The sequence below is a fragment of the Numenius arquata genome, chromosome 6 (assembly GCF_964106895.1).
Source record: "Numenius arquata chromosome 6, bNumArq3.hap1.1, whole genome shotgun sequence".
Classification (NCBI taxonomy): Eukaryota; Metazoa; Chordata; class Aves; order Charadriiformes; family Scolopacidae; genus Numenius; species Numenius arquata.
The window spans coordinates 18,854,660-18,876,451 of record NC_133581.1 but is presented as its reverse complement, the minus strand read 5'-3'; the positions used below and the strand labels follow the sequence as shown (position 1 = coordinate 18,876,451).

General features: G+C 41.7%; 1 protein-coding gene across 2 annotated transcripts in view; it reads right to left on the bottom strand.

Annotated features, from left to right (window-relative positions):
• PLEKHA7 (pleckstrin homology domain containing A7) overlaps window positions 1–17,896 on the bottom strand; it is a 176,303-nt gene extending 158,407 nt beyond the window's left edge. For both annotated transcript variants that reach the window (XM_074149664.1, XM_074149665.1), the window contains exons 1-3: window positions 17,801–17,896; window positions 17,575–17,651; window positions 17,339–17,396 (exon numbers count right to left, since the gene is read on the bottom strand). In XM_074149664.1, coding sequence (XP_074005765.1) covers window positions 17,339–17,396; window positions 17,575–17,651; window positions 17,801–17,883 — 218 coding nt within the window. In that variant the 5' untranslated portion in view covers window positions 17,884–17,896. The remainder of the gene's footprint in view (window positions 1–17,338; window positions 17,397–17,574; window positions 17,652–17,800) is intronic.
• Between the last annotated feature and the right edge of the window lie 3,896 nt (window positions 17,897–21,792).

Below are 21,792 nucleotides of genomic sequence, written 5' to 3'. Positions count from 1 at the left end.
AGACTTACAACAGAATTGCTCCTACTGTTTTCCAAAGCTTTTGAAAAACAGATACAACTTTTTTTTCTAGCATCAAGAAAAATACCCAATACAGAAATATTTCCTCAAAGTAATTTGTTCCAAAAAGTAGCATATTTATAATGTTGTCTTATGCTCACCTCTCAGAACATTTATTTATCCAGCATGAGATACAAAAAAAGCACTAGAAAGTCTTTGACCTGCTTGAGCTTCAAGAATACTTTTTGCAGGCGGAGGGGAGACGCTGTTAGCTACATTATTATAGATTTATTTTAACATAAATGCATTTTGAAACAAACTGATTAGGTAGAGGAAATAACTTCATTGTCCAAATCTTCCAAGATTGAAGCTCTTTATCTTTCTTAAAGAATGGAAGCCATTATAAAAGCAATAGCTATCTTAAATGGAACAACACAAAAAAAAATTTACCCAATACTAAATTTATTTATTTATTTTACATATAGTATTTAAAATTCCAGGGGGTTGTGTTTAATTTCATCCTAGTAGCAGATGAAGTGTAAAAGTTTGCTTTTAAGACCTTAATGTGAGACTACATCAGGAGCTTTTTGAAATGTATGCATACATGGTTATCTCAATAAAACTATACCACACAAATCTTTCGTATCATATCAGAAACTCCACATATTAACATCATCCTTGTTAATTTAATTAGCCCGTAACTTATGGCGATAAAGTAATTCTTGTACCTCTAAACTACTTTCAAAAGTTTGTTTAATGCTTTAGCTTCTGGGCAGGCACAGAGAAAGTATTTCCTCCTCTTATTCAGCTAATTCAGTTACCAGCTATGTAAGAAGCGGAGAAAAACTACCAAGAATGCAGTTAAGCTCCTTTTTCTTTTTGCAATTTAGGACTGCTAGGAACAGAAGAACAAATTTACATGGCTCTAGATTAAAACCAGCTTGAAAATAGAAAATTAAATCAAGATTTACTGTTTAAAATTATCTGAAGCACTCAAAAAAAAAAAAAAAGTCTATCATGAAATTAAATAAAAACCATTTTTATCACATACCAATAACAGACATTTTATTTTAGCTTACTCCAGAAGTGAAAAGCAAGTGGGACCCACATATTTACTGCCAAAATTTAAATTTCTTTGTGACCTCCAGATCACCAAACATTCATGTCTGGAAACACTTGTGTAGCATGAAATATCCACTGATGGATTTCTTGTATCAAATTCAGTAAAATCCAAAACATTACCAAAAAAAACCTACAAGTAAGCCAAAGTATTTCAACGGTTAAGCCCAGTATATTTCATAAATATTAGGTAATTTTGTTTATGAAGAGAGCAATTCAACTTATGCTAACTTCTACTGACTCTCCAACTAATGTCAACTTCTATTGACTCTCTAAGATCATTAGACAGAAATTGTTTTGTCTACCTCAGAAATAGTTAAAAGCTTCTAGGAAGGTTGGTTTTTCTTACAATAATCCATTTATAGCATCATAGAATAGTTTGGGTTGGAAGGGACCTTTAAAGGTCATCTAGTCCAACCCCCCTGTAATAAGCAGGGCAACTACAGCAGGTTGCTCAGAGCCCTGTCCAACCTGACCTTGACTGTTTCCAGAGATGGCGCATCTACCACCTCTCTGGGCAACCTGGTCCAGTGTTTCACCACTCTCATCAGAAAAAATTTCTTCCCTATATCTAGTCTGAATCTACCCTCTTTCAGTTTAAAACCATTACCCATGGTCCTATCACAACAGCCTTACCAAAAAGTCTGTCCCCACTGTCTTATGAGTCCCCTTAAGTATTGAAAGGCTGCTATAAGGTCTCCCCAGAGCCTTCTCTTCTCCAAGCTCAACAACCCCAACTCTCTCAGCCTGTCATCATAGGAGAGATGCTCCAGCCCTCTGATCATCTTCGTGACCCTCCTCTGGAGTCGTTCCAACAGGTCCATGTCCTTCCTGTGCTGAGGGCTCCAGAGCTGGACACAGTACTCCAGGTGGGGTCTCACCAGAGTGGAGTAGAGGGGCAGAATCACCTCCTTTGACCTGCTGGCCATGCTTCTTTTGATGCAGCCCAGGATACAGTTGGTTTTCTGGACTGTGAGTGCACATTGCTGGCTCATGCCCAGCTTTTCATCCACCAATACACCAAAATCCTTCCCTGCACGGCTTCTCTCATCCCCTGGCCTGTATTGATACCTGCCCTGACCCAGATGCAGGACCCTCCACTTGGCCTTGTTGAACCTCATGAGGCCCACTTCTCAAGCTTGTCCAGGCCCCTCTGGATGGCATCCCATCCCTCAGGCGTGTCAACCACACCACTCAGCTTGGAATCGTCGGCAAACTTGCTGAGGGTGCACTTGATCCCACTATGTCGTTGATGAAGACATTAAACAGTACTGGTCCCAATATGGAGCCCTGAGGGATGCTGCTCATCACTGATCTCCCTGTGGACATCGAGCTGTTGACTACTGCCCTCTGGATGCAACCTCCAACCAAGTCGTCATCTACCAAAGAGTCCAGCCATCAAATTAGTACCCCTCTAACATAGAGAAAAGGATGTTGTGGGTAACCGTGTCAAAGGCCTCACAGAAGTCCAGAGAGATGACACCCGTAGCTCTTCCCTTGTCCACTGATGTAGTCATACCAACATAGAAGGCCACTAGGTTGGTGAGGCAGGACTAGCCCTTGGTGAAGCCATACTGGCTGTCTCAAATTACCTCCCTGTCCTCCATGTGCCTTAGCATAGTTACAAGGAGGATCTGTTCCATGATCTTCTCAGGCACAGAGGTGAGGCTGACAGGTCGGTAGATCCCAGGGTCCCCCTTTGTATTCTTTTTTAAAAATGGGTGTAATTTTTCCCTTTTTCCAGTCACCAGGGCCTTCACCTGACTGCCATGACTTTTCAAATAGCATGGAGAGTGGCTTAGCAACTACACCAGCCAATCCCCTCAGGAATCTGGGATGCATCTTGTCAGCTCCCATAGACTTATGTATGTTCATGTTCCTCAGGTGGTCACAAACCCATCTTCTCTTACAGTGGGAGGGACTTTGCTGCCCCAGTCCCTGCCTTGTGGTCCATCCACTCCAGAGGTGTGGGGAGAGAGGTTGCCAGTGAAGACTGAAGCAAAAAAGTTCTTGAATATCTCAGCTTCCTCATCGATTGTTACCAGTTTGCCAGTCTCGCTTATCAGGGAGGGTGTGCTTTCTTTGACCTTCCTTTTCTGTCTGACACACCTCTAGAAGCCCCTATTATCATTCTTTGCATCCCCTGCCAGCCTAAGCTCCAGCTGTGCCTTGGCCTTCCTGATCCCATCCCTACACAACCGGGCAGCACTCTTCCCAGGATACCTCTCCCTGCTTCCACTGCCTGTGGAACATGGCAAGTTTAGATGTTTCCTAAACATTTTTCATAGCTTTTGAACTAGAGCTCAACCTAAAGAAAGCCACAACACAACTGAGTTGTAAACAACCACACTATCTTCAAATCAGCTGAAAATTGGGGCTTTCCTAACACTATTACTCCACTCTAATTCCTCACACTGGCACTCTTCACAGATGATAGCACTCTGAATTTATACCTTCTTTGTATTTCTATTCACCTGCCTGGTTCAGAAGTCTTTCACTGCAATTTAGCATTTAACCTACAAACTTCAGTAGCCAAAACAAATGGAATGTCAAGTTAATTGGCATGGAAGCTGCTGAGCCAAATAAAACATAAAAATGAATAATACAGTAGAATTTTTAATATATTTGCAGAGGTCAACAATCTCTCAGATTTCTGTACTACTGTAGAGCCAAGAAAACTTGTGACAGAATACTTAAGAACTTTGTTAAATCGATCAAACAGGTAATCATGCTCAATTTATTTTAGATTTTCACCAACATCTTTTACAAATGCTGAAATTCACCCAGAACAGCATTCTCAGCACATTTCGCTAATTCAGTTTCAACCAAAACCATTATACAGACCCAGTAACAGGTAGAAAACATGTTCACTATCATTAACAAAATTCCTGAAAGATAAGATGAAAGGAAAAAAAGTTAATTTGTCATTAACATTCTGGGGAAAACAAAAATTGTTGCTGCTGAACTTTATTAATTCTTACACTGACTCCATCTGCATTAGCTCATTTGGAATTGTCACCATTTATTCAACTCATTATAGGATTTCTTATTGTGCTTCTAATCATAGAAATCTTAAAAATTCATCAGAAATAAGCCATCTGAAATTTTCTTTCTAAAGGAAACAAACATAATAATCACTAACAGGCTATTATCCATAAAAAATTCACTTTTTTATCTATTCCCATACCAAAAAGAAAAAAAGTTACAGCCTTATTTACAATGTACCTCATTATAGTTATAGAAACCACTCTGGAAGTAGCTGTATGACAACCTAAACATAAATTTACATGTCTTCTCATCTCCCTACACAAACAAAATTCTGTTCTGTACATCAATAATTCAAAAATTCTTGTAGTCTTACTACTCACATTACTTAAAAACACAACCTACAGCTACCTCTTTTTAAGGTTTCAGGCAACACAATCTGACTTCCACAAACCACAGTTTACTTGAGCTTCTGATGTCTGCCTACCACAGTGACACAGGAACACCACGCTGGTAATCAGAGACACCCCTCAAATTGCTAACTATTACATCCATTGAGGAAGATGAGATGTAAAATATTAAACTCCTGTAGCTCCCTTCTCTCCGACTGCTACTTTTCTGGTAATAAAAGTCACATTATTGATATTCAGAAGCTTCAATTTTCCTCCTTGTTTTCTCTCTTTAGCCCATCTTGTTTATCAGTGCTATGTAATAGTTTATTTGCAACTAGTTTAAACGAATGCTTTCCAAGCCTCCCACATCACTAAGTTTTACATCCTGTCCATTGCTCACTCAAGAATTTATTCTCTCCAGAGATGGCTGATATATACAGCTCCATCGTTCACTTCTTGAGCCTTGCTTGTTTGTCCTTTTCTGCAGCTTTCCAAGCACCTCAGCACCCAGCTGCCCCTAGACTACCAGAACCACAGGTTTGACCAGTGAAAGGACAAGCACTTCAGGCAGCTGACCATTACATCTGATCAATGGGAAAAATAAAAAACTGTGAGCTTCCTTATAAGCCATGCTGATCATGCAAAAGCTGAAGAAAGAGGACATATATTTGGGGGGTTATTTTAAGTCTCCCCAAAACTGTATTTGAAATAGTCCTTAGTATCCAACACAAACACCGCTTCTGGCCTTTTCAGTTTCCCACTGCTGACTGTTCAAAATGCTTCATCTCTTTTCTAATTTGTGAACATACAGACACATCAGAAAATCCAAGTTAAAAGGCTTTCAATTTATTAAGTATATACATTTCCAAAATTACTTCCTATCTTTCCTTCTCTTCTGCTAACCTTGATTATCTTATTTAGGAAAACTCAGTTCAAACAGTGTTTCCACAAGCTTCCAATGTTTGGGGCATCTTTTTTACTGTTATTTTTGGAACTGGAACCATGACAGCAGATTCTGCTCGCCCAGTAGGAGCAGCCAGCTACCCACAGACTAGTTGCTGGGCCTAGCACATAGCACACCCTGCCCCTTGGCCTGCCACTGCTCACTGGTGTGTAGCACTGGTGTGCTGAGAGCACAGCGGAGCTCCCTGGGAACCCCCAGTTCAGACACTGCCACTGCAGTTCAGCTACTGTCTGACTCTGCAGCCTCCCCAAGGGAAAGTCACAGCTGAGATCCCATCTTCTGCGTTCAAAGAACAGCAACAAAGCTGGAGAAGGGTCTAGAGCACAAGTCTTATGAGGAGAGGCTGAGAGAACTGGGGTTGTTCAGCCTGGAGAAAAGGAGGCTGATAGGAGACCTTATCGCTCTCTACAACTACCTGAAAGGAGGTTGTGACGAGGTAGGGGCCGGTCTCTTTTCCCAAGTAACAAATGACAGGACAAGAGGAAAGGGCATCAAGTTGTACCAGGGGAGATTTAGATTGGATATTAGGAAAAATTTCTTTACTGAAAGCGTTATCAAGCATTGGAACAGGCTGCCCAGGGAAGTGGTTGAGTCACCATCCCTAGAGGTATTTAAAAGACATGTAGATGTCGCACTTAGGGACATGGTTTGGTGGTAGACTTGGCAGTGTTAGGTTTATGGTTGGAATCGGTAACCTTAAGGGTCCTCTCCAATCTAAATGATTTTATGATTCCTTACTGCAGTCATTATACAGGAGTGAATGTTCCTTGCAGTGCAGAAGTTGATCAAGTACAAGAGCTATAAATCTCATACAAAACTTGAAGACATTTCTACTGAAATTCTCTGGACCACTTGGCAAAACCAGTAATACTGTTGCAGCATTTCAAATTGCTCAGCAAGGCAGAGGGAATCTCTAAGCAAGGGCTATTCTGCATCAATACAACAGTTCCTGCATAGCAAATACTGGGTATTATGTCTGAATGCCTTAATCATGTATTTTCCTATCTTATCTTTAACCTTGACACTGGATGTTCTGGGTTAGTAATGTTTACTTCAGGAAAAACTGCAATTTATGTTTCTACCTGTGTTGGCTTTTTAATCCTTCAACTGCAATAAAAATGCATTAGCAAAACCGGAATTTCATGCCCAACAATCCCATACCGAAAGCCCAGCAATCACATGCCACAGATGGAAATATACTGAAAGTCATGAAAGCAAGTACTGTTTTACTTCTTTGTCAGATGACATTGTCATACACCTCAGGAATTTCAATTTTCCTTCTTCTGTTCTGTTGTTTTAGTATTTCCTTAGACAATTCAATACTCTCCAAAGGCACAGAAACGCAGCTCTCAAGAAAGAGACTTCATCTGGAGATTTAGCTGTCCACATTTTCAAAAAGTTAGAAGTGAGAAAAGCCAGCCAGTGACACTGAAGAGTATCTGTTACACTGATACTAACATCTTGATGAAGTAAAGATTTATCACTTCACATTTCAATTGAAAGGACTAAATACACCATTAAATGAGTATATCAAAGCCTGACTTGATTCCTGTAATCTCTTTATTAAAAGAATCTGATTTTGCATGAGACAAGTAAAAATAAGTCATACATAAAGTCATAAAGAAGTCATACTTTTTTTTCTAATATAAATGAGCTCAAACTGCAAGTCACTACATAGCTAACTGGAAGAGCAGAAGGAAAGCGGCCAGGCTACTTAACATGTAATAGTGGGAGTAATAACATACACAGTGTTGAAGGAATAAATCTTACCGATACCTGAAATAGTTTTAGGTATTCAAGTACTTCTGTGCTAAAAAAAGTAAAACACAAAAGTAGCATTTAAAGAACAGCATCTGTCTATGATTTGCAAGGAAGGAAATAAAAACATTTTCTCAAGCCACTTGACAACATAATTCTCTTAACTGGAGACCAAACAACAATTTCACATTAAAAAAATGTCAGGTTCACAAATTACTCTCTCAAAATAAAAAAATAAAAAAACGAGGGCTGATATCCTGGGATGGTAACAATAAATATCAAGCGTTTGATGTCATTTAAGAAAAACGGTTTTCAACATTTTGCAGCTACCCTTTATTAATTTAATTTTAATTTAGTCCAAGCAATTCAACGTGGTTTTGAACCGTCGTGTCATCTGTGGAACTGTCCACTTCTAGATTTTGTCAGACTCGTCTAACCATACAAACAGCTAATGTTATAAATCCTGATCTTCAGAAAAATATAAGGAAAACATTGCTAATGCTGCTTTACCAACCACTGAAAATTACATATAGTGAATCATACCCACTAGCATAGTTCTGTCTAAGCAGAATGTTTAAACATTCTGCTTAAACAGATTTATTGTTCTAGGTATTAGGATAAACCCTATTTCTTTCCCTTTGATCCAAAGTAGGCATTGAACTCAAGCACTTAGAGATTAACCTGCAGAGCACACATTTAAAACACCTAAAAATTTGCTAAAAAAGACACCTATTTAAAAAAAAAAGTTAGTTGCCTTTTACACTCTGATTTACACTGCTTCATAAACAGTACCTCTCTTTTTTCATTGCTCTCCGCTATATTAATACCAATATCCTAAGTTAATCAAAATGAGTCGTTCTGCCGCCTAGAAAAGGGACAGAGAAATAAATGCAAAAAGCGAAGAAAAAAGTAAATGTGAAAGTGAAAGCTGCTGCTCAAACATTTTGCTAGTTTGAAGATGACTGTGAAACTATGACATTTTGAAACAACTATGCACCTTGCAAAAAGCAAGTAACTTTACATTTTTTCAGATTAAATAAAGTAGAAAATTAACAGCAGCTTTTCTGCTTAGTCATATTTGACAATCACACTCTTTACAGAACTCCTGGAAAAAAATGACCAGCATGTTGCAGAATCAACATGTATTTTCAAAAAGCTCAGTACTCTGCTCTTAGTTCAGGACACTTGGCCTCTAGAAGGTAAATAAAAAATTCACTGAATTTTTAGAGTTGGAAGGGACCATAGACATCATCTAGTCCAACTCCCCTGCTGAAGCAGGATTGCCCAGAGCATGTTAGAGCAGGGTACTCAGGATTGCATCCAGGCAAGTCTTGAAAATCTCCAGAGAAGGGGACTCCACAACCTCCCTGGGCAGCCTGTTCCAGGGCTCTGTCACCCTCACTGTGAAGAAGTTTTTTCCTCATATTTGAGTGGAACCTCCTATGTTCCAACTTGTGCCCGTTGCCCCTCGTCCTCTCACTGGCAACCACTGAAAAGAGTCTGGCTCCCTCCTCCTTCAACCCACCCTTGAGATACTTATAAGCATTGATAAGGTCTCCCCTCAGCCTTCTCTTCTCCACCTAAAGAGTCCCAGCTCTCTCAGCCTTTCTTCATAAGGGAGATGCTCCAATCCTTGAATCATCCTCGTTGCCCTAAAACAGAAGTCCTCGCTTGACAAAACATTGTAAGTAAAATCCAGTATTACTCAAATGCTTTGTTTCAGCAGTGTATCCAAATGTCATTTTAAAAGTTTTGGTGGTTTTGGTTGTACTTTTTATGAAACTAAAGATAAAATCTTTAAAGATACAGATAAGCAATAAGAAAAACAAGGGTTTAAACAGAAAACTTCAGGCAGAAAAGCACATACCTACTATGTACTGGTAACAAGCTTTTGTACCTGTCTAGACAAGTCAGTGACGTTCTTGCCAAGTAGTACGTGGCAGGCAATCAAAAAGAAAAGGGTTGGGCACTTAACCAGATTCTTCTTGGATTTTAACATCTTTAATTACAAAACTGCTTTTAGATTACAAGTTCTGCTTCTAAGGACAATATCTCAGAGCAGACCTTGTAAAACTGTCTAATAATGCTGCAGGAAGAGACAATTAAACTACAAATAAAATGAGGTTTTAGCCCCATCCTTTACCAATATCCAAGCCGAGGTCATAAAAAAACATTCTTTAAAAAGCACATCTAGGAGGCAAAGATAAAACAAATTAGATTTAACAGTAAATTAGACTGTACAGTCACACTGGATAGAATCGGATGTGATATTAAGTAAATGTGACACCACATTATTCAAGTTGGTCTTTTCAGGGATGCAGCACTACAATACTGAAACAGTACACTTAATTTGTACCAATAGAATATAAATATTTGAGATGATGGCAAACTTTGATCAGTAGTGAGATGGAAACTCATTTTAGTATAATCCATCTGCAGAAAACAGAATGATGGAACAATGCAGGGCATAGAACCCAGGAAAAAAACCTGCACCCATGTACTTCACAGCATGCATTTCTCTCTTCACCAAAGCACTTGCTAAGATTGTTTAGCACTGCAAGTACTTAGACTTGCCTGGAAAGGGTACTTTTTTGTTTCCTCCATTACAAAATACAAAAACACCTTGCATGATACATTTGCCTGCAGATAGGTAATCTTTTTAACTAGATCCAGTTGCTAGAGAGTTTAAAGGCTACGGATAGATTGAAGAAGCAACCTTCTTCAACAAAACATGTAGTATTAATATCAAGATCCTGCTCTCCAAATATCTGAGATTCTCTCTTTTCTGGTAGATAATGGATAACAAAACAAAATGTAAAGGACTGAATAGGTTATCTATTTCCTCACATGATGTGGTAGACATATTGTACACTTCTAAAAGCAGTCTGAAATGTACCACAAGATTATTTTTAAGACTATAGCAATACCTACCTGGTACAATGGTATTTATTTTTAATTTTTACATTTTAGACAGACTTTCAGAAATACTGAAACTCTCACTGCAATATGCAGCTTCCTAAAACATACACACAAGTTCACCTGCACACAGATTCAATAAATGCAGAAGAGGACACTACTTCAGCAAAGAGGATGAATGAATGAAGTTTTTTTTGACAGATTCATGTTAATGAAGCTAGAATGTATACTGAACAACATGTGGATGCTGGCAGCTCTGGAGAACCAATTCGTACCCTTGTTTCTGAGCTAAACCACAAGTAAGTTGTAGAACTCCAACCAGAACAAAAGAATGTCCCTCTGTTTTGCAGAAAATTTTGATTTTCAGAAGTGTTGAACACCCAAAACAACGTCTCAAGTTAATGGGAAACTATGCTTTAAGTATATGTTGTCCCTGCTGGCCTCCTCAGGTAGTCAAAATCCAGTTTTCCAACATGTGTGCATTTTGGAAGAAAGGCAAACAAGGATTGACAAACCAAACTAAGTACTTTTTGGTGCAGCCTTGCTTCTAAAAACAAACGAAAACCAGCACCTCTCCTTATACATTCCTCCTCCCCCCAAGGAATGCATACAATGCTCCTCCTCATTCATATACATCACTGAATCAAACCACACATGGCCTTTTCCTTATGCACAGTTCCAGGATTGCTCTTCCAGAGGACACTCTGCAATTCAGGCAGCATGAACGTACCCTTTTCCCACTTTCTGGGACCTAAACTATAAAGTATTTCTTTTGCTGTCTGCAATCATCAGCAATCTCTGCCTGAGTACAAATCTACCAGCATTTATTTCACTCTTTAATGAGTGATCTCTCATTTTAACTGTCATCAAAAAAAAGGATACTTCATTGTTTCCCCAACCTGAATCAAACATAGCTACTGTATCTATCCAGCAGGTCCAATATTCCCAGCTCAATTCTGTTCACAATCCAGGACAGCAAAATTTATTAAACAGGCTGTTTCATCAAGCCCAGAGCTGGAGAACAAAGGACAAGAGCAGAGATACAAAGAAAGTCGTACAAACAATACTATTTACTTTTACTGTATATAGTTCTTCTTTCCTATTGTGCAAATGGAATATTTTCTTCCAAGAAGTTATAAACTAATAATAAAAAGCACCAACACAGATCGACCCCTATCCTGGCAGCTTTTCTCTTGCTGCCTAATTTCCTGCCAGTGAACCAGCAGAGGCCGCTCAAGACCGTCTATCACTTCTGCAGAACTGCAGGATGGGACAGCTTCACTACCCTCGTATTTCAACACGAAAGCCACTTCTAGCATTTTTCTTCCATTTCTCAATTTTATATCCGTTTTTCCACCCATGAAAATCACATCAACGAAGTCTAATACCCTCAAGCACAACTCCTGATTGAATTCTACTAACCAGTCATAACCTACAGACTGCTGCATATGATGCCTCTCAAGATTCACCCAAACTAGAACTTTACCCATTGCTGTGGAACCAGCCCAGGTTTTTTTCCCTAAAAGTTTCTCCATGACATTTCACAGCACACAAAGGCCTTTCATTTTGCCAGAGACTATCCTCACATTTGATAGTGATGGTGTAAATGTCTTCACTTTTGCTTGGTGACATTCTCATGGGGTTCCAGCGACATAATTTTTATTTCACTTCAGGAACTCCACCCAACTCAAACAGCAATGACAGAGTGAAGTACTTCACAGGCCAGCTCCTCACCGGTGGATTTCGTATCGGTTTACATACTTACTTATACACTGAGACCAGGACATGGCTTATCTAACCATAAAGGACATAATCTATACTGAAGATGTCATTATGAGGAACATCACTACTCCTTACAGTAAAGTGCTCCAATATCTTTTGCTTCTACAGCAATAACCATCATGGAAAACACAGCTAGAAAAAAAAAATAATGATTTGTATTTACAGCAGGCCATGAAACACAAACAGTAAGTAGTGCTTTAGCCCACCTGAACAGCCACTAAAAAGAAACAGTGCTCAACATACTACTAGGAGCAGAGAAGACAGGAATTGCCGCAGGGCAGAAGAAACCTGTTGATTAAATTTATTAATGAGATTATAAAACAATCTTCTCAGATAATCAAAAGGACTGAACTCAATAACCCAGATGGTCTCTTCCCCTTTAGGCTTCTGTGATTAAATAATCATTAATTGGGTATCGTCTACAGCCCGCACCGGGTGAATCTGAGCTCTTGTATGCTTTTCAGTGACACAGTATCTGAACCTATGCATTTGGCACAACAGAATCAAAGTTAAAGGCAGGCTTCAATTTGGTGTTGACCAATTTATGTGTTCTTTGCTCATTTACTATTTCCAAATACTTGAAACGCGTACCATGCGTATTTCCTACATACAGTAAAGGCTAAATAAAAGAATTAAAGAGTAACAAACAGTTACAGACTACTGCTATGAACAGTGGCTACTTCGTTAAAAGTGTTGTTTCTTGTACATCCACTGTTGCATGAAGAAGAGGCCAAGTTGGACTAAAAACTGACTTCAGAAATAAATAGACAAAGGCTTAACTTCAGATATTTAAGTGCTGATTTCCACTTTTTCGTTCTCAATTTTAGACTACAATTTGAATTATATGTATTCCTTTGAGATGTGCAAAATTATTGCAGCATTCTAAAAGAACCTCTATAGCAACAGTACACTTATTTTAACACACTTCAATATACACCAGCTAGGTATCTGATAAGGGAAGAATGGATCCTTTCACATAAATACTCATCTCAATCTTTCAAAGCTATAAGTAGGTAACAAAAAAAGCATTCCAGACTTTCAAAGCTTTCCAACTTCCCTATGTCTTTTTGATGATCAGAAAAAGATATTAAGCAAATGGAAACAAAAGCCTGAACTATAATGCATGCAAACACTGTTTTTCCATCAGTCACTATTTTCCCTGCATGTCACATTTCCTTCCCCAAAAAAAGGGTCTGTCAACCACACTTACCACTGCACATCAGCAACCCAGCTACCAGAAACAAACCAGTGCAAGCATTGTTAAGTCCTCATTCATTTCCACATATGCTCAGCAGCAAAATCCTTTCTGCAGTAACTCTAACACAAAGCAGTTGCCCAACAAACACAACATACTTCAAAAACATCAGCAGAGAAAACAAACAAACAAAAAAGATTGAAAGGAGTAGTGCGAGCTATCCTTGGCACTCACAGTCAGAAACCGCAACATCCATGATACTTTTAGACAAAGAAATGTTCAGTCCTATGATCACACCTACCTCAATATTCCTCCTAAAATAGATTGAAGGTTGGCATATGAGGCAAATTGAACACTCAAGCTTTTTGGTTTAAAAGAAAAAGTTAAATTGCTGTTTTTACATATTTATGTCACTCAAAGAAAAGAGGAAATAAGTCACATTGATAAAAAACATCTAACAGTTCACAAGCAATGGTGACCAAATTGCAACCTTTCAAAGCTTGTATCTATATTGAGTATGGCTGATTACAACATGTCTTTATTTGATTAAGAGTTATAAAGATGCTGAGGCTATTATGTGGAAAGACATATAATTGTATAAAAAGTTATCCCATTTTCTCCTTAGGACAAACTATTTAAGTTGCAAATAAGCCACAAAAGAAACAGCGAGATTTTACCAAAACTACCAGAGATCTAGAAAAATCAGTTTATGCATCATTTATTTAATGTTTTATTTAGTGATTTTAGGATAAAAGGCAGGACTAAGCTAATAGTGTTTGCCACTATCAAGAAAACCTGAAGAATAATCAGAACAGAGAAAATCATTCAGGTAGACGTTGATGCGCATAAAGGGGAAGAACTAGAATGTAGCTTCATACATGGCTTCCTAGTATAAATTACAGTTTTAAAGCAGTAAAGAAAAGAAAGACCTGGATGTATCAGGCAATTCACAGAACTCACATGTGCTGTCACTGTGGGTGTCTTCCCCAAACAGGCAAACAAGCTAAAATGCAGAAACCTGAGAAATTTTGAGAGCCAAGAAAGCGCTTTTGTTGTTTTGAGAGTCTCACAAAAGCTCATTCCAGCATACAATTCTGTTCACTCACACGCAACAAAGATGACTTCATATTGCAAGAGGTGCAAAGAACTACAGGATAATCAAACAGATGGAAAGCCCTTTTTAAAGGGCTGGACAAAGAACACAGCTTATTTAGTTGAGCGAAACAAGACTAAGAGGGGATCTGATTTCATACAAACATCTCAAGTAAATAAACAAACGCAAAAGGCATTAGGCATTAGTCCCCCTAATACTACAGAACAGCACTGACACACACACACAGAGAAATACATTATAAACCAAAGCACGTTAATTTGGAAAGTTTCTATCCATCAGAAGTGGAGTTATGGAAATTTTCAAACTCATGGTATGTGGAAAGGGGAGAAAAGCTTACCCGGTTTTGATATTAAGCTTGACCAGCTTACGAAGCTTTGTTTTAATATATGATGTTTCTAGGTTGTCCATAATACTGAAGGGAGTAATAAAGACATGGAAGTAAATGGACAAAAGATGAATATTTTTTTAAGCCAAAGACAGTTCACATCCGATGTTTTATCTAAAATTTTGATTACTGCTCTACCAGAAATTACTTATGTAAGTGGAGTTAGTCAGTACACATTTAAATAAAATGCTTGATACCATCCACCACATGAAATTATTTAAAATAGAAATAATCCTTAGTAATACTTTAATTTCATTAAAGAACTAATACTTAATAGAAATAAGACTTACAAAATTATTAAATTGACCAAAGAGGAATAACTACAGTAGGTTGTATTAAAAGTAGAAATTATCACAAGTAAGATGGGTTACTCGTAGCATTCATCCTGACACCCTTCAATAACTTAGCAGGCAAGGAGTGAGAATGTGCTCAAGAAATTTCTGTGGAAATTATCACCACTGTAAAGAGGACTGGGCAGTTATAGAGAAGAGTTTATGGGTTTTGTGAGCTGGAATGCCAGAAAATGGAATTTAGTAGTATGACATGTGAAATCATGCGTTTAGGGACCAGTAACCTTTTCTGTAAGCTGAGAACTCACCACGTGGAAGCAACATAAGAGGAATGAACAGAGCAGTGAGGTATGGAAATCCTCGTCTAAAGATGATGATGTTTACTTGAGCACAAGGGGAGCTCAGTACGTTCATGGAAGAAAAACTGAGAAATTCTACTTGGTTCAAGAAGCCTCTAAGCTGAAAAGAGAGAGGGCAGAGCAATGCTGGAAAGTACCACTATTGAAGAGGATACTGTATCAGGTGAATCTGTGGTGGGAAGCGGTACAGCTGAACAGGTTTATGTCAAAAAAATTGCTGTTGCTCCTCACAAAACTTTGCTTGGCTAAAGGTGGTCGAGTTTATCCAACTGCTCTGTAAAATACAGACTCCATTGCGTATTTCATTTCCTGCAGTAATTCCCGTTCGAGATAAAGAATGCTATTAGCACAAGTTATGACAATGAACTACACACAACTATAATTTAATGGATCAGAAATTAAAAGTTTTGTAATTGCCTGACAAACAAGACAGGAGAATGGTCTTCCAAATAGATCAGCTGGGAAAAGGAATCTAAGCGGTTCTAAAATTGCACCAGTAAGCTTCTGGAAAGGACAGACAAAAAAAAAAATTGTATTCCTACTAAGAAATAAGTTTGTGTTGATGTTTCTGTGGAAATGATCTGTTTATCTTACATTTACAGACTCTACAGTTACATTTTAGAGTTCCACCAGTTGCCAAAAAAACTTTTATTCCTTTCTTTCAACACACTGGCATTAGTGAAAGGGTGGCTGCTATAAGCAGCATTCAGCTGCTCTCCAATGCCTTGCTACTATATCCTGTGCAAGAGTTGAGAGCTAAACTAACTGCCCAGTCCACAACTGTAAGGAATTTTCTGGCTCAGACAAACAGGGACTGACAGGCTTTTTCCTCCTTTGTAGGGAAAAAAGGACATTTTAGATCATTTGGAATTTTATTTAACAAACATCCTACCATGTGAGGTATTTCTAACGCCTTCATGCAGTCCCTCCTTCACCTGGCCAAGTATCATTCTGAAGTCTGATCTTTACTAAAAACCTTAAACCTTGTCAAAGGTTTTGGGGTACGCTCTGCAGGCATTTCAAAACTAGACATCTGTGACACAGTTGTCAGCAGTTATAGGAGACCGTACTTAATGACCTGGGTTAACCATTCCAGTCCAGCACTGAAGCAACAAGGCAGCCTGAGTGTCTTCCAATCCTTTTCCGTTAGTTTCATTGAATTTGTCACACATTCAGATTTCCAAAGGAAAATGCAAAGACATCGTAAGTGACACACAATCTATATCCAGGGTGTACCAGAGTTTTACTGATATGATTAAATCTCTACATTTACATCAGTGTTTACATTTGTAAAAGCCTTATATACATAACATTTGAAAGTTCTCTTAATTACTCTTATTTTAGTGGAACATGCTTGCATCTCGTAGAACAAAAGTGCCTTAACAGGCAACTCATTTCAAGTTTTTCGCTGTTCTCTAAATAAGATATACTACATAAAAGATACAACAGCTACCACCAGCCCAGGCAAGGCAATTTCATCTGCAGCCCCGTCTCTGGGAAGAAACACTGACAGCCTTTCGCTTGCAAAACTTCCCCGTGCTGCATCCACAGCCGCGAGCTATTTAAAATTGAGGGGAAAAAAAAAAAAAAAAAAAACACCCAACCAACAACCATCCACCTTCAACCATGACCAGCGCTCAGCAACGCAACGCTCCACCTGCTACAAACCGCACTTTAAATACCAGGAAGAGAGTGGGGGAGAGAAAGGAAAACCAACAAAAACCGAAGAGCCCGCCTCCGGGGAAACCTGTTGCTAGCCACCGAGCGAGCGCGGCAGGCCGGGGCGGGGAGGTGGATCTCCGCATCCCGCCGCGCACGGCGGCCAACTTTCCCCATCCGCCGAAACCGCACACCGCATTGTCACTTTCCCTCTTTTTGATTAATTAATTAAATCGGCGGATATGCCGGGTTAGGGGGAAGGGGCGGAAGCGGCCCGGCGCCCCCTTCACACACACACACACACACACACACACACACACCCGGCTCCCGCCTGAGGCGTCCCCGCGGGCGGGTCGGGGCCGCGCCGCCAACGCCCCCCGCCATCGGCCGCCCGCCGGCGGTGCGGGGCAGGGCAGTACTCACTCGATGAAGTAGCTGGCGCCCTCCTCCGAGAAGCCCTCCTCCCATCCGCGGGGCAGGTCTGCAATGGAGGGGGGAAGAAGGAGAGGGAGAGAGAAAGAAAGCAGGGAAGGAGGAGTGAGAAGTTCGCCCGCAACCCCGGGGTGCCTCACTGGCCGTGGGGAGGGCGAGCGGAGCGGCCGTTAACGGTGCGCGGCGCGAGGGCAGAGCGGGGGCCGCCGCCGCCCCCAGACACCCACCTGAGCGGATCATGTGGCCGGAGTTGACGGGCTCCCCGGTGCGAGGGTGCAGCCAAGTGGTGGTGCGGGTCAGGTCGCTGCGGGGGGGGAAGCGGAAAACATGCACCTGTTAGTGACTGCGTGCGGCCGCCCGGCCGGGAGGGAGGCGAGCAGCGGCGGGAGCGGGGCCACCCTCCAACCCCGCACCCCTTCCTCCGCCGCCCCCGACCGCCGGTGCCCTCCTTACTCGATGAAGAAGACTCGCCCGTCCTTGCAGACGCCGTAGGACCAGTGCTCAGGTAGAGTGTCCCGCCCCACCGCCGCCGCCATGTTCGCCGTGCGCGCAGCCAGCCAGCCAGCCGGCCGGGGAGGGGGTGCGGGCGGGCCGGCGGCCGGCGCTCGGCGCCCAGCGCCCAGCTCTGCTCGGCAGCGCCACCGCGGCCGCCGGAGGCGCGGCGCCCCGGCGAGGGCGAGGGGCGACACCTCCCGCCCCCCTCAGGGAGGCAGGCGCCTGCAGCGGGGAAGACGCGGAGAAGCCCCCAGGGGGATGGCGAGGCGGGAACATGAGGTGGCGCCGGGCCGGCTTTGTCCGCCACTGGCCCGCGCCCGGCTCGCCACCCCCCAAGTAACGCGTGGGCTGGTGGCCTCGTCCCCCTCAACGCCCCGGCGGAGTCGCCCGCCCTGGTGAGGCGCAGCCGTCCTCCGCCATCACCCCCGAGTCGCAGGACACCGAGGGGGATGCCGCCTAGGAAGCAAGGAGCGTACCGCGGGGTCTCGGGGTCTGACAGGGAGGGTGCACAGCCTTAAAGACGCTCTTTGCTCAGTGAAGAGGCCGGATGAGTCTCCTGCTCCAGTTCCGGAGTCCAAGCTACCCTCCAGGATGTGACAAAAGGGGGGATTAGGTACAGGTGTGACAGCACTTGATTTCCAGTGTGTCCCAGGATACTCTTGCCAATGGTGGAAGGTGAGGAGAGAAAGGCCGTAGGGACTTTGAACCTCGGGCACAGAATACGATCACCGCAAGGTTAAAAGATAGCAGAGAGTCAGTAACAGCTCACAAAGTAGAGCTGTCACCAGTATCGCAAGGGACCTGTGCCAATCCCTGTACTCATCAATGACCTAGAAAAGGAGGGAGCGGTAACACGAGAAAGCCTGCGAGGTGAATTTAAGTTCCACATTACTCACTCCCAGCTCAGACCTGTGACATTAAGATCTCTACTGGTGCTGGTGCACAGGGAAGCTACAGCAAAGGACAGAGTCAAGTGCTCCAGGCAGAGCTGCAGTCACTTGAGAATGTGGTTTAGGGACAGTGGATGGGACAGGCAAGGAGGTGCTGTGACTGGACTGCCATACAGCAGAGCGAGACACTTTGTCATCTATGCCAACCAGCAGAGCCATCATGGGTGAGCAGTCCCAGTCTGTGCCTTGGCGGTACTGTTAATTGCAGCAGAAGAGGGGGACTGAGAAAGCCAAGGAGGCTCATGGTGAGGAAATCTGCATCTGCTCTTTTCGATAAGGACAGCAGTGGTCGAGCCAAGCATGGTTCTGGATTTTTTGCTCTTCTGATACTGGGAAGAGAGAAGGATCTAAAAGCCAGGAAATTGGATGTTTGCTAGCTCAGGATAGAAGGAATGTTAAATAGGGGAAAGACAGGCTGCAAAGAGGGGTAAGGAAGTGTAGATGGGCTTGACTGAGGACAGGTGAGTAAAGAAAAACAGGAGAACAACTGAGGGCATGACTCTGGGGGAGAGGGAGAACTCATGCAGTAGGAAGGGAGAGTGCTGCAGTACAGGGAAAACACTTCTTTTTCTTCTTCTAAATAACCAAAAGACATCATCACAAGGAAGTAGGAGGCAAAAAAAACCAGGAGCAATGGGAAGAGAGAGGATTTTGCTCTATTTCACAGGAGTTTCAGCCAGCATGCAGATATGGTGCATCAGGATGGCATTGTGTGGGGTTCCTTTTTTGACCAGTGTTGGAGAAGATGACGCTATACTAGACCAACAATGTTGATTACTTTGGGACCCATTACAGGATCAATGTTGGAAAGTAGTTTGATTTCAGTTGCACATGAGAAAGCATGGGCTAGAAATCAAGAGTTTGGTGGGGGTTTTGTGAAAGTCTAGCAGGGTCTTACAGCTGCAGAACTATTGCTAACTTCTATAGAATTATTTCCCTGACACCATCAAAAATGCTTCCTCAATATTGTCATCTGCCAACAATTCACAGAATTTTAGTTTATCCGCAATTCAAAAGCAAGAGAGACCTTTCTTCTAGCCCTTTATCCTAAGTCAGAATTTTGATTAAAACTTCTAAAACTAAAACTTCTGTCTGCTTTTATTTGAAACTCTGAGAATTTTGAATCATTCTGGTAAAGTTGTGATTAGATGTGAGTTATTACAGAACCCGCAATAAGGTCAGCTCTCATGCAATTACAAAGTACATCAAATACAAGTTGCTTAGTGTCATTGCATGTTTGGATCTGTGCAGAAGAGACAGGACAAACTCTTGCTCTAGAGAGATTAATTTACCTTGATGCTATGAAGCAAGTCTTTCATGCTCTGTTTGCTGCATGAACTCATTGAAGTTAGCACATAACTCCACCGTGCTTTGGCCCCTAGACCACCATGACAAGATAGGCTTCTCCACTTATAGTGAATAGTAACTTAATTGAATAAACATTATTTTGTTGTGGATTTCAGGTCCTAAAAGCATCTGTACTGGGTCAAACTAAATGTATGTTTAGCCTAGTATTCTGTCTCGCATCTCAAATAGAGCAGGTGGCAGGAAACAGTGCAAGAGCCAGACAATCGTGTGCAACTCTTTAGCTTCTTCCCTTAACTCCAGTATCTACATTTAGTGCTTGCCTTCCTAAGCGGTGAGCTCTTGGGCAAGATGTTTCCATATGTAACTCTTAATAGATCTCTTCTGTGAACCTGTGCAGATTAGAGCCCACATAACTTCTATCATCCAAAACAGCCGGTAGCAAAGTGTTCCTAATGCTCATCTTACCTGAACTGTGTATGAAGAATCGCCTCATTTTGTTTGTTTTGAACCCAGCTCCTATTTCATTGATTCTCCTCAGTTCTTGCAATAAAAGAGACAGTGGTCATCTAGTACAACCTCCTGCAGGCTCAGCATTGAATTTGGAAAAAGACTTGAGCCACCTAGTCTAAGTAAGGATCTGAAAACCTCCAAGGACAGAAATTCCACAGCCTCTCTTAGCAACTCCTTCCCACGTTCTTGTGAAGATAATTCCATTACATCAAGTTAGAAGCTCCCTGTTTCAGTTTATTACTCTTGACATATGACCAAATCTTGAGTTGATGCATCATGGTGCCTGCAGCATTAGCACATTATCACACCTGTTAATTTCAGATAAATGCATTATTGAAAAAGCATGTTTTGTTACAGTAACTTGCAGAGCTCTATTTTAAAATGGAGATCGAGATTAAAACTTACTCTAAATTCATAAAAGTTCACAAGCTGACTTTTATTGGTCTCATCAGGAGGTAGGTTTGTGCTGTAGAGCCCTGGAGGAAGGATGCCTCCAGGCATCATTCATTAATAAAATTACCAGATTCTTCTTGCTGCTTACCCAGGGCTCATATCACGGATGTCACCAAGAGACTACCAAGCCTCATACAATCCACTGACTATTATCCACTGCTATTGTTTCACCTGGGCACCAGTGATACTACCAGGAGCAGTCTGAGGAGTATCAAGGATTACAGAGACCTGGGAATGGCAGTAAGGGACTCTGGAGCGCAGGTAGTTTTTGCATCAATCCTCCCAGTCAAAGGGAATGGGGTTTGAAAGGGCCTCTTGAGTCTGGCCAATCAACAAATGGTTACAGGACTGGTGCCACAGCCAGGGTGTGGCTACTTAAGACCATGGGACTCACTTTGAGAAACCAGGTCTCCTGGGGGCTGATGAGGTCCATTTGTCAGCGAAGGGGAAGAGCATCTTCAGTCAGAGGCTGGCCAAACTTGTGAAGAGGGCTTTAAACTAAAGCTGCCAGGGGAGGGGAACCTCAATCCATCCGACTCCTACCAGTTTGATGCCAGTGCCAGCAATAGATGCCCAGAGCCTGGAGAAGGATCACAGGTCAGCAGGAGAGCACGTGGAGTGCAGCACAAAGGAATTCCAGCCAGTAAGTCAGCTTCATCGGGGGCCCAACTTAAATGCTTCTATGCAAACACACAGAGCATGGGGAATAAACAAGATGAGTTAGAGAGG